The sequence below is a fragment of the Fusarium solani genome (assembly GCF_023522795.1).
Source record: "Fusarium solani strain SB1 chromosome Unknown bctg00000002, whole genome shotgun sequence".
Classification (NCBI taxonomy): domain Eukaryota; kingdom Fungi; phylum Ascomycota; class Sordariomycetes; order Hypocreales; family Nectriaceae; genus Fusarium; species Fusarium solani.
This window is the reverse complement of record NW_027072155.1, coordinates 23,957-36,838: the sequence shown is the minus strand read 5'-3', so window position 1 is coordinate 36,838 and position 12,882 is coordinate 23,957. Positions and strand designations below refer to the sequence as shown.

Sequence of the window (12,882 nt, the reverse complement as noted above, 5' to 3'; positions counted from 1 at the left end):
TTACTACTCGCTCAGGGAGGTAGATTTAAAACGAAGCTATTCCCATGAAATAAGCGAGTTGCGGTACGCAGGCCTCAATCCAGTCCATCATCGCCCCGTAAATCAGGTGAGAGAATTGGGTGTTTATTACGATGCGATGATGCCTGTGTTGAGATCCATTGTTTTGACCGATCAATGGCTATTCCGATCCATTGGTGGCTGGGATGTGGATGTCTTGTCTATGTATAGATTGTACTTTGAATTAGCTCGATTATAAGTCTTGGATATTTTAGGCTTAGTTTGGATTTTTAATAGCTTTCTTAAAATCGCGATTTAAGGTGTAAATCCCAGTGCGGCGCTCGCTTCTCAAGTACGTTATCAACTATTGACTCATTCAATCATTATTAATGAAAGATGCGCCACTCTGCTCAGCTCCCTCTTCTACTACCACCGACCTCTCATCCTAGTAAGTATGATTTCAGCGTCGCTATGACCGTCTCGATTTTCCATTACTCCTAACCCTGCATTTTCCTGTTCCCGCTAGTGACGGGCTCGGGGGTGGGGTTGGCGTTTCCTGGTAGGTGTCAAACGTGCGGACATCCTGTTGGTCAACACGCACTGGATCGAGCCGTAAACCTTGCCGATCACCCACATCTCCATCGCCATCAAGGCAAAACGGTAACTCATTCTAGCCCATGCCAGCTAGAGCCGTTTGACGTGTCTAGACCGTGGGGATGTCTCAATGACCCGAGCCTCGCATTCCCCATCCTGAGGGTGAGCACGTAGTATGGCGTTACTATTAGAGATCACAAGTGTGAGGCGACCAAGGTGGTGGCAAGGTGTGGAAGAAGGAGGAATATTCTATAAGAGATCATGCCTATACATAAATAGTGGTTCCCCTACTGCACTTTTAGGATGAAAAAAGCAATTAGCATCTTCTCATTTTAACTTCAACAGTTACAGCATGTAGAACCACGACCCATGCGAATCGAGACACCAGCGATGGCTAGGCGACAAGGCCATATCTCATAGCGTGCCTGTAGACATTACAACGAGTTGGGTGTTCATTAAAGGTGCAGAACTAAAAGAGGGTATCTCAACTCTACGAGTCCACGTGACAGAAGTGACCACGTCAAGTCCACCTAACGAGCGGGCCTTTCTCCTCCGTACCGTTACTGCCCCTGTCCAACTTACCTGTGAAACTTCCCGAGCGAGTGATCATTACATTACTCGATCTTAACCATCCATCCTCCTAGACGGGAGGGTTTACAACACCACCGTATGTAGCAGGCGAGGCCGTGGTGGTGCCTGCTGGCGCATACGTGCCGACATGCCCCTTCTCGGGGTGTACGCCATTCCGGTTGGAGCGAACGCGGCCATACTGGGTGAACTGTAGGTTCATGCGACCGTAGTCCCACTTGCGGGCGAGGAAAAGGAAGGCGAAGGCGGTGCCGCACACGAGGAGGAGGTCGAGGATGCCGAAGAAGATGAGGCCCTGGGTGACACCGATGACGTTGCCGCCGTCCGAGACAGCGAAGGCGATCGGGTACAGGAGCCAGAAGAGGTTGACATAGCCGGCGAGCATGGTGTGATCGCGGCCGACCTGGACGCGGTGGGCAGAGGAGCGGCTCGCCCATATGGTCTGGAAGGCGAGGAGGAGGTAGGCGATGGTGCCGAAGGTGTAGAATCCCCACTTATACCGGGTAGCCGTGTAGGCCGAGCAGAGATATGAGATGATCCTATCAACAACAGTCAGTTAATCTATCCCCATACAAGTCGGTACATCACAGAAGCTTCACGTACCAGATCCAGGCCAGGAAGATGTTGAAGAAGATGGTCGCCCAGCTCACGCCACTAACAAGCCCAAGAGCAGTGATGATAACGGGGAAGGCGACGACCCAGAAGATGTATTTGGCAAAGAAGATCTGGTATGTCGCGGCGTCTCTGGTGTAGAGGTGCGTCGGGATGACGGAGTAGGCGAGCCCGGAGGCCATGGCGAAGTAGGAGATGGCGCCGACGAGCAGGGCTATGGTGAAGAGGTAGTGGAAGATTTTCTCGCCGTGGCGCGGCCGGAAGCTAAGGACGTAGTAGGCGAGCTGTTGGCATGGTGGTTAGCTAGATATTCCGCGGTGGAAAGAGTAGATAGGGTTGACGAGCGAAGGCGAGGGTGAAGCAGGCCATGACGGCAAAGAGCCAGTCGGAGCCTCCCTCGGAGAGATGGGATTGGCCGCCCTGAGGGTTGACCTCGAGGGCATCGTTGCGGGAGTAGATGAAGTCCATGGCGGCGAGGGCGATGGTGTTGCTCAGTGTTGTTCAGTGTTGTTATGAGATTGAGGCCGTCTTCTTAGACCTTGCCAACTCGGACAGGATTATGCGAGGCCGAAGATATCGAGAGTATCGTGTAAGTCGTAAGTGTATGGTACACAAGGTAGGAAGCGGTCCGGGGGATAATACCAGTTTTCTTCATAGGAACTCGGGTCCCTCATCGTCATCTGTTTCCCGCCTTGGCACTTTGCATCTGCCAAAACCCGCTTACTCCCGAGCCAATACACCTTCGTCATGACTTCGTGCTTAGCGGTCCGTCGATCGACAAACCCAGCCGATGACGCGGGCAAGCTCTTACAGCTTTAACCGATCATCGTCTCCCCAGGTTGCGTGTCGGTGATGATTCATGTGGTATCCGAGGCCAAAGCATCGAAAAAGTTGGTTAAGCTTTAAGCCTCCTAAGTATTATGACACTTACACCTTAAAGAGCCCCTTTGACCGGGCGGGACTTGATAAGTGTCTCGCTGCTCCACAATAACGAATGGTTAATGACCAGCGGTTGATGTCACAAAACAGGTCGTCATAGTCTCATCAGCAAATATCAACATGGCGCACTTCACTTGCAGTCCAAAGCACGCAAACCCTACCTTTGTCCTTCAAATAAAAAGCGAATAACTGCCACCCACAGTCGTGGCGCGGCTCCCCTTATTAACCTGAAGAACCAACTCTCGCCAAAGGACATTCCAGACGAACATCTGCCGCAACCAACACCATCATCATGAGTGGACCAGCCTACGTCGTGATGCCCGTCCAGGCCGATGATGCTCAGCATTCCGAACCAGACACAGCGAAGAGTAAGCCTTCACGGATCTGCCAAAAGTGCCAGTAGTTAAATGCTCACATTCTTTGTTTCTAGTCGCTTCAGCAATTCAACAGTCGCTGTACGAAAAGACGCATCCTGAGGACCATGACGGACAAGGAGACATTGGACCATTGAAGGATATCAGTGGTACGAATCATATGCGAAGCAACGTCAAGGAGGAAACAGAGCATCGCGCTGACACGTGCAATACCACAGCTCACCAATATAGCCTTTACAAGTATATCAGTGTAGGTCCTTTACTCAAACTCACTGATTACAGACCTGACTGCTTATATTGGCTGCAGTGGGAGGATCCAATTCGTACCCTCGGCTCATACATCGGTGCTCTGAGCATCCTATTCGGAGCACACTATCTACCTATTACACAATTGGCCCTGAAGGCCGGAGCGGTCACTTTTGGAGGTATAATAAATCGCACCTGCCAACGCTCTCTGGAGATGAACGCACATTCTCTCTGACCTTCACTGCCAGTAATGTCTGTCACGGAATTCGCCAGCCGGTCGTTCGGCCCCGATACCTTTCTCTCCCGTCTACGACCCAAGGAGTATAGGAAGATTCCAGAGTCCACCCTCAACGCCACGCTGAAAGACATTCATGACTTCGTCCAGTATGCCGTAGTCCAAATCCAGAGAATCATCTTTGCTCAAGACCTGGACAGAACCTTCGCTGTAGGTTGCAATGCAGGATACGGATGGCCCGTATGAAGCGACCTTTTGACTGACGCAGGGCAGGCTTTCCTCGGGCTCATCACCTTGTATTGGCTAATCAAAGTCATACCTCCGTTTGGGTTAGCCGTACTGGGTCTGACCTCGATCTACATGGCTCCCCTCATCACTTCGCCCCGGGGTCGTGAGGTAGCCCATGATGGAATGGCGCGTGCTGAAGAGTTAACTAATGCGGCTGTTGAGAAGGGAAATACCCTTGTTCAGGATGGCAAGGCTAAGGCAGTCGACTTGCCTTCCAAGGCGCAAGAGACCGCTGGAGGCATGAGGCGACACATTGGGGATTTGGCTCAGAGCGCAAAGCAAACTGCCGCTGACCTGCCCAGCCAGGCCATGAATACTGCCTCGGATGTCTCTGGAGCCACCGCTGAGAACCTTAGGAGGCTCCCGGAAAAGGGCACCAACGTCATCAACAAGGCTCCGGGTATTATAAAGTCGGCCTTGAGCGACGCAGGGCAGCAGTGACTAGCACTCCAGACGGGATGCCGCAGACGTACCAGGGCAGAAGTTCTACCTAAGGATTAGTTAGTATTGAAGAAGAAATATTGCGGGAGCGGGAGGTGATATGTTGTTGAAAGGTCTAAGTTACATGTATCTCAGAGGAGCACAGCTCCTTACATAGTATCCACATCCTAGCTATCAGCAGATCGGACCATCTTAGTCTTACCGTCTCTACACTCCTATCGCCAAGAAATAATCCTTGCAAGGGGCGTATGGCAAAACAAAGTTTAGGCAAAGGATGAATGGAATACAGGACTAGGGTACTTGACACTGGACAACGCAGAAAGCAACGATAGAGCCATGGAAGTAATGGGTGGTGAGCTTGGGTTTAAACGGCGCTGGATTCCCTTACAATTCAGCCCATGACTGTGCCGCTCGTGGCGATGCTGAATGCGGCAATGTTAATCAGCGTGACCTCCACTCTCTTGCACCTCCTTAATCGGTTGGCTGAGGGGCTTGGAGTGATCCTCAAGGCATTGATTGCGGCCACCCGAATACTCCGCTATGGCCATCTATAACGAACTCATTCCAAAAGCTTTGCGCTGACGTACTGATCCTCAGCACCGATATCAATGTCTGCTGCTCTATCCTTCTCTAGTGGCAGCTTCAACCACCTTATACCCCTGACTCCGCGGACAGTATGGTCGAACAACTCTATCGCGGGCCGCATCAGATGGCCGTGAGGTGATGCGGGGGCGTCCACGCAGAAGCGCTACGAAGACCAACTACAACTACGACAGCCAATTCCAATATTTAGAGGATGACCAGCTCTCGGACGGAAACTAGACGACGCCGTAAGGCCACACGAAAGAATCATCTCCATATAGCCCAAAAGCAACGTGGGGAAAGTCTCACCTGCCTACACTGCCTTCCTGCAGCTCTGTTGGGCAGAGGAGATTGATATCATCCTGATATAAGAACCTCGGGTTAGCCTCGAAGGCAGAAGCTTCTTTAACTCACATCTAGGATACGACGCATACACCCCAGTTGATAACTGGAACAACCAGGACGACCGACCGCGAGTGATCACGTATGTTAGGAAAGGGCCGGGCCTTAAGGCCCAATAAAGGCGGCCCTGGGATACTCGAGATCTCCTCTGGTTAGAAGTCAACGGCTATACCTTTATTAACGTCTACCGACTACCGCACGACGCCTACAGTAAGGCTATAAACTTACTTCTTGACTTTATACCACCACCGAACTCCGTGATCGGCGGAGATTTTAACGCGTACCACTCCCTCTGGGAACCAGAGGTCTCATAGCCAAGGAACTAAGGAAACAATATCGCTAAGTGGGCAGCCACACATCGACTCTCCAACGTCCCCTTTGCCAAAGCAGAGGTGGCAGATTCTCTGCACTCAGGAGCGGACCACGAGGGCATTCTGATCACTATACCCTCCCGCAGGCGGCTGTTATGCGAGCAACGTAGACTGTTAGTCCCGGAAGATAAGCTTGAAGTTTTCGCGGGCCTGGTCTCAATGGGCACGGGAGCAATCCCATACCCCTTAACAGCACCGACACCATAAGAACTCGACGATATCACGGAATGTCTTATTAGTATATTCACATCAGCAATTGAGACGGCCGGATAGGAAAATAAGCAAGAAAGATATAGCGCCCCCTGGTGGATAGATGAGTGCCAAAGAGCCTTTAAAGAGTTCCGATAAGCTAAACGGCGCTACCAGGGAGAGAACTGGATGCACCTAGAGGCAAGAAAGGACTTTCTCAAAGTAGTGCGCTTGGAAAAGCGTAACTATTGGCGCAACTGAGTGGATGCCGCAAAATCTGATAAGGACCTCTATAATATTATTTAGTGGCATAAACTAAGCCCCTCAATTAAAGCGCCGCCCCTAGTAGTCGACGGCATGCCAATTGACGATCCGATAGAGAAGGCCGAAGCTCTTAGTATAGCTCTGCTTGAGAGATTCGCGGATGCGGACGACCTAGATTATGACCCACTGGTAGTACGCATTATACCTAAGTACTATCTGCCCTGGGAAGCCTATGTCTTAGATGAGGAGGTCAGAAATGCCACGATAGAGGTTAAAAGCACTTCCCCCGGCGCCGACGGGGTGTCGGTGCGGCTCTTGAAGGCATGTTGGCCGAAAGTCAAAGACCACATCCGCAGCCTCTTCCAAGCCGGCCTTTCCGGACGGCCGAAGTAGTGATGCTCCGCAAACCCAATAAGAAGGACGTGACATCTACTCGCTCTTGGAGACCAATTGCGCTCTTCTCTTGCCTCGGGAAAGGCCTGGAGAGGCTGCTAGCTCGGCGAATGGCCTCCATTGCCCTTGCATTCAAGGTGATAAGCCCACAGCAGGCCGGAGCGATACCGATACGCTCAGCCACGGACCTCCTTGCCTGCCTTATATACGATATCGAGCACTCGCTTAAAAACAGACATACGGCTACTATAATGACTCTAGATATAAAGGGAGCCTTTGATGCTATCCTTTAGAGGGGCCTCATAATCTGCATGCTATAAAAAGGATAGCTAAGAAACCTAGTAAGGTTTATGGGCTCCTTTATGGAAGGCAGATAGGCCAAAGTCCGCCTTAAGGATACTATAACTAGGATTAAAGATATTAAGTGCGGCTATCTATAAGGATTACCTCTCTTACCTATCTTATTTATATTATATATAGCTAATATACTTTTATAAGATATAGAGTACTAGTTTAGATATACTAATAATATTTGCGTTATAAGGATAGGCTAATCGCTTAAAGATAATATAGCGAAGCTTAGTAAAGATCTTAGCTAAATATTAGGCTAAGGCATAAAATATAAAGTCATATTTAACCTAGAGAAGTATAAACTTAAGTATTTTATATAATTTAGAGATACTGCTTATTCCCTAAAGGTTATAGCGCTAGAGTTTAACTTTACTATATAAGAATAGCTAGAAATAGTAATCTACTAGCTAGGGGTCTAATTTAACTAGAAACTTAACTTTAGTCACTATATAAGGAAGTATATAATATAAGCTACCGCAATTATTAATTATATCTAAAGCCTAGTAAATACGCAATAAGGATTACCCGCTATAAGCCTCTAAAAGGCAATTATAATATATATACTCTTAGTCTTAATATATAGGGCAGAAATATAATACGCTAGGAGCATAAAAAGTAAGAAGATAATAAGCTCTACTAAGTCCGAAATAGTGCCTACTAGATAAGGATATCTACTTAATAAGATCTCTAAAATACTTAATAGAGCTATCCGGGCGGTCCTGCTAGTCTAGCAAATAACCCCTAAAGAAATACTTTACCGAGATATAGGCATCCCCACCGCAGAGGTCGCACTTAAATAAACACGTCACAGGTTTGGCCACCGGCTCAGGGCCATGGATAAAGAGCACCCCCTAGCAAGACGGGCAGCTAGACGTCCGTTCCCGCTAGGAAGACGCTACGGAGAGCTACAACCAGCAAGGACCCGGCTATAGGTGGCCGCGGAATTAATACCTGACTTCCCGCGCCTATGATATATCCCCAAATAATTCCCACTAGACCGCGGGCCAGTAATAGGAAATAGATCAAAAAGGAGGCTGCCGAACTATTCAAAGCCTGGCTGAAAGACCTCCCTGACTTATATATAGTAGTCTACTCTGATGGCTCGAAGTCCATAAACGGAGCCGTTGGCTGGGGCTATGCCATCTACTAAAATCAGAAGAAGGTTGACTAAGGCAAAGGCCGCTTAGGCATCGCTGAGGTATTCGATGGAGAGGCAGAAGGAGCAAGACACGGCCTCATGCATGCATACCGCTTGCACCCCGGACAAGTCATATACGTCTGCCTTGATAACACCGCAGTGATTTAAGGACTCATAGGAGAGATACCTGATAGCTCTTAAGAAGACTTCGAGATGTACCAGAAGCTAGCCTCCATAACTACTGTCGAAACATACTGGGTTCCTGGCCACGAAGGTGTCGAAGGAAATGAGGAGGTAGACCGCCTAGCAAAAGAAGGAGCCGCCCTCCCAGCAGACGCTACACAGAAGCCGACACTGGTAGGAGCCCGCCGGCTTGCACGCGCCAAACTAAGCGAGCAATTTGCCGCATGGTGGGAACAGAAACTAGCCATAAGGCAGCTATATGAAAACCTCGGATTTAAGTCAGCAACGCTTAGATGCCCAACCGAACTTACCCTATTAAGATCGACACTCCACCATCTTCTCGCAATGAGGAGCGGCCACGGAGATTTTGCATGGTACCATCGAAAGCTCAACCACAAGGACTCTACTACCTGCTCATGCAAACGGCTCAAAACACCGGAACATATCGTCCACTGCCGCAAGACCACTCATCTCCGTCCCTTGTGGCCGGTCTTCAAGCCTGCCCCGAAGTCAGCACACGAGTACTGGCTGCGCCTAATTTCAAGCCCAAACGACTTGGCAAATTCTTCATCAGTCGGGTTCTTGCTTACTGCTGCCGTGCCCAACGGGGGGCCCTCAGGGACGCGGGCTGGGGGATGCGCGATGTGCGCAGCCGAGAACCGGCGTCGGTGCCAAAGATGGGTTAAAACAATCGCCGTTGCTAGAAGTAGGAGCTGCGGAGCATTGAACAGAGTCACGCCCATCCTTGTCTGAGTAGGCGTGTATGCTAGGCGGTTGATCCTGTTGACGGTCCTTGACCGAACCTGGGGATAATCACTGATGATCTGGATTTGCTGAGAATCGCCGTCCAGGGAGCAGGGCGCCGGAAGTGTGGTCTGTAAAATCTAAATGTAATGCTGTGCGGGCGAGGTGTTCGTGTGGGATCATTGCCGTGCCCTTCGGCCTTTGTGCGGCTGAGCAAGCCAATCAATCCCCTCTACTCTGTACGCCTCACCACAACAGGGCGGATAAAGTCGACACGCTTGGAACACGGTCCCAAACGCGTCGTGGTCGAAGTACATCATAGCACTGGCACGCCGAGAATGAGAGAGATCTAGGTAAAATTACGGGTCATAAGTTTCCGAACAGAACCCGCGACCACGTCAAGCAACGCGTCTACCCTCGACACGCGTTACATTTTCAACCCTTCACAATTTCTCTAAATGGCGCGTTCAAAGCGTACTTTCGGCGCTATTTTAAGCGCAAATCGCGGCTTTAATAAGAAATTTGATACGGTAACCCGAGCTCTCATTATTCATGAGAAATCTAAGGGAAGAAGCTATCGCGACGTCGCGGCCGAGTTCAAAACGACACCGTCCGTAGTCTTCGATATTTATCAACGCTGGAAAAAAGACGGAACTTATGCGCAACGCCCTAGTAGTCAATGACAATCAATATCAATTGGAGTAGAAATGATTTTTCTGCCCCACTTTGCAGGGGGTATAGTTGATTTAAACGAGAGGTAGAGCTGAATATTCATGCGCCAATCATAGTTTCGTTACGTATTACACAGGAGAGGCAAGCCGGTCGCGGCTTGCGCATAGAGCCTTGAGGAATGAAGAATGGCTGGGGCGCCATTGATGGCCAAGAGCCTGGTATGAGATTTTCACAAGTGCTATTCCCAAGGTTGCGTGGGGTCGCCTGATATTTTGTTGGAAGAACTGAGGGTTCCCCCTGAAGCTTCAGGATCAAGATTAAAGTTTGGAGTCCTACGATGAAGGTTCAAAGTCCTAAATGGGAACATTCAAAGATATAAGTCCCCAAAGGGCTCTCATTGAGATCATGAAAAAAACCCAACGAAGAATAATTACAATCACGACAATAAGAACTACCTTCTGCCAAGTGCACTCAGCATCCCTGCGCGACACAACAACATTTTGTCCGACTCACTTGTCTGTCCGACTCACTTATCATGTACGTTACGCACTTTTCTCGTTAGTTAGCTTTAATATTTCAATTTCTAGTCCCAGGAACACTAACCAGTTGCAATCTGTTGTACCCTGGCTGAATACCTGCGTTGAGACTATTCTCGCCTTGCACGAATCCGAACAACTCGGGGGTGCATATCTTTCATAGGTACCGCAATCTGCTTGACAAAAGTGGCCAAAATATCCTGTCGTTCCTCAAATATCCATTTCAGGACATCGAAACCCTGGGCTGCCCTGAAAACCGAATTGAAAGAGGGATTCTCAAGGATATCTTCCTGGCCACTAGACTGTTCGTTGATGTCAGCACTGCGTTCTTGGAACGAAGAATTCGCAGGAGGCTGGGAGGACTCTCTAAAGGCTTCAAAGTGAGAGTGAAAGGTATCTGTGCGGACCAATACCCCGATCTTCTTATCGATCTCGAAAGACAGTTTAGCAAACGTCTCATCCCCAATGGCATGGCTGAGGAATTCTCCAAAGTCGATAGTAACAAGGTCCCTATGGTCCGGATGCTTTGGCGGATAGGCAGCTTCAAACGCTGCTTTGAGAGCTGGGTGCATGATGCGGAAAGAAGAGGCCTTATCATTCGATCTCGATGAAGTCGTCATAATACCCTCGGAAATCTCGATCGTGCGGACGGCTAGCCAGGACTTAAACGCATTTCCCTTCGTTCTCGGTAGTTCTTCGTGGGTAGTGTTGATGATGTTGACAGCCTCATCGAGCGCAGTCATGTGATCGTCTACTATCCTGTCTATTTAGTCTTTTGTGAGATATGTGGCTCCTTTTTAAAGTTTTTTATTTTATAACTTAGAGAGCTTATATAATAAGGCTTTTATTATTTTTTTAAGCTTAGTTATTTTATTAAAAAAAATAAAATATATTAATTATAATTAGATTTAAATATTATTTAACTTTTTCTTAGGGACTTTTTAAAAGAGATTTTATATATTTCTTAATAAAATAAATATAATATAAAATAATAAAAGTAAATAATTAATTAATAATAAGAAAAATCTAATTAAAAAAAAAATCTAAAAGTTATTTATTTCTTATTAATTATTATATTAATAATAATAATAATTAAAGATATTTTAATTCTTAATTCTTTTTTATATATAAGAAATTACTTAATAGCCTAAAATAGCTTAGTATCTTTTTCTCTTAACTTATAACTCCTTATAAGGCTTTAATACCTATCCTTATAGCTCTTAAAAAGCCTTATAAAAAAAACCTTTTAATTACTTTTTATATTACTTCTTACTTAGCTTCTTATTATTTTTATAATTCTTATTTATCTTAAATTAATTAATTAATTATTTTTATTTTTTTATTATTTTTTTATTTTTTTATTTATTTTTTTATTTTTTTATCTTAGCTCTCTTTTATTATTATATATAATAATTATATAAGTCCTAAGAGAAATAAACTAGGTATATTAATTTATATTTATAGAGGGGATACTAATATTATCTTAAATAAGGTATAAGTTATATTTAGTAATATACTTAAAGGTATTAAGTATAACTAAGTTATATTAATAGCTAAGGTAATAAATATATAAGGAAGTATTAATATATAAGTTTTATATATTTATACTTATATTTAGGGATTATAGTTAAGATAATAATCTAAGTTATTAAATTATTACTTAAATAATAATATAAGAGAAAGAATTATAATTAAAAGTATAATCTTATTATAATTAAATAAAAGGTAAGGTAAGATCTTATTATATAATAAGATATATATTAAGTTATAATATAATATCTCTTTTTTATTAGTCTTATTCTTAAGACTATATTTATAGCCTTAATAATTTTCTAAAAGTAATTAACTTAACTTTATATTTATATTTTTCTTATATTATTAATATAATATTAAGGTATATAATAAAATTTAAATCTAAGAAACTTTTTAATTTAAAAAAAAAATATTTAAATATAATTCTTTATTGTATTTTATTATATTAAATTTATATCTTATTAATATATTATATATATATTATATTAAGTAAAAGATTACTTATTAATTTAATAATTTTAATTAATTAATTTATTATTAAAAGTATATTTATTATAGCTATACTTATAATAATATATATATTACTTTTTTTTATATTTTTATAGTATTTTTTATTAAACCTTTTTTTTATTTATTTTTTCTTTTTAATTAATAAATTAATTAATTAATAAAAAAAGCTAGAAATAAAAAAAGAAAAAACTAGTAATAAGGTATTATTTCTTTATAACTAGCTTATTAAATTATAGTTATCTCTTATTAAGGCTATAAGCTAATTATAATATATTTATAAGATTAAAAAATAAGTAAAAAAGTAAGGTATTTATTTATTTAAGCGCGGGATATAAAAACTAAATAAAAAGGATAATTTCTTTCTTATATTAAAGTCTTATATAAATTAAGTAATCTAAGATTTTTAATTATTAAGTATATTAAATAAGGTAAATTAATTATTTCTTAGGTTAAGTAATAATTTTATTAATATTAGTATTTTACTTAATTTTAATACTATTAGTAAAAGTTTTTTAATAAGTATTATATATTAATAAGGTATTATAATAGTTATATAAGTCCTAAGGGGGAATAAACTAGCTATAGTAGTTTATATTTATAGAGGGGATACTAGTATTATCTTAAATAAGATATAAGTTATATTTAATAATATACTTAAGGTATTAAGTATAACTAAGTTATATTAATAACTAAGATAATT

The 12,882-nt window shown here is 44.0% G+C and overlaps 4 protein-coding genes across 4 annotated transcripts; 2 read left to right on the top strand and 2 right to left on the bottom strand.

Annotated features, from left to right (window-relative positions):
- Positions 1 to 1,231: 1,231 nt before the first annotated feature.
- On the bottom strand, positions 1,232 to 2,259 carry MRS44_003972 (uncharacterized protein; the record flags this gene model as incomplete). The annotated part of the gene is made up of 3 exons (XM_065621992.1): positions 1,232 to 1,718; positions 1,783 to 2,005; positions 2,133 to 2,259. The coding sequence occupies 3 exons, from the start codon at positions 2,257 to 2,259 to the stop codon at positions 1,232 to 1,234; spliced, it is 837 nt and encodes a 278-aa protein (XP_065478064.1).
- Positions 2,260 to 3,022: 763 nt separating this feature from the next.
- MRS44_003971 (uncharacterized protein) lies at positions 3,023 to 4,314 on the top strand (the record flags this gene model as incomplete). Its single annotated transcript, XM_065621991.1, has 5 exons — positions 3,023 to 3,098; positions 3,161 to 3,354; positions 3,412 to 3,529; positions 3,599 to 3,795; positions 3,859 to 4,314. The coding sequence occupies 5 exons, from the start codon at positions 3,023 to 3,025 to the stop codon at positions 4,312 to 4,314; spliced, it is 1,041 nt and encodes a 346-aa protein (XP_065478063.1).
- A 3,903-nt stretch (positions 4,315 to 8,217) lies between these two features.
- Positions 8,218 to 8,873, top strand: MRS44_003970 (uncharacterized protein; the record flags this gene model as incomplete). The annotated part of the gene is made up of 2 exons (XM_065621990.1): positions 8,218 to 8,361; positions 8,508 to 8,873. The coding sequence occupies 2 exons, from the start codon at positions 8,218 to 8,220 to the stop codon at positions 8,871 to 8,873; spliced, it is 510 nt and encodes a 169-aa protein (XP_065478062.1).
- A 1,376-nt stretch (positions 8,874 to 10,249) lies between these two features.
- MRS44_003969 (uncharacterized protein) lies at positions 10,250 to 10,882 on the bottom strand (the record flags this gene model as incomplete). The annotated part of the gene is made up of 1 exon (XM_065621989.1): positions 10,250 to 10,882. The coding sequence occupies one exon, from the start codon at positions 10,880 to 10,882 to the stop codon at positions 10,250 to 10,252; it is 633 nt and encodes a 210-aa protein (XP_065478061.1).
- Between the last annotated feature and the right edge of the window lie 2,000 nt (positions 10,883 to 12,882).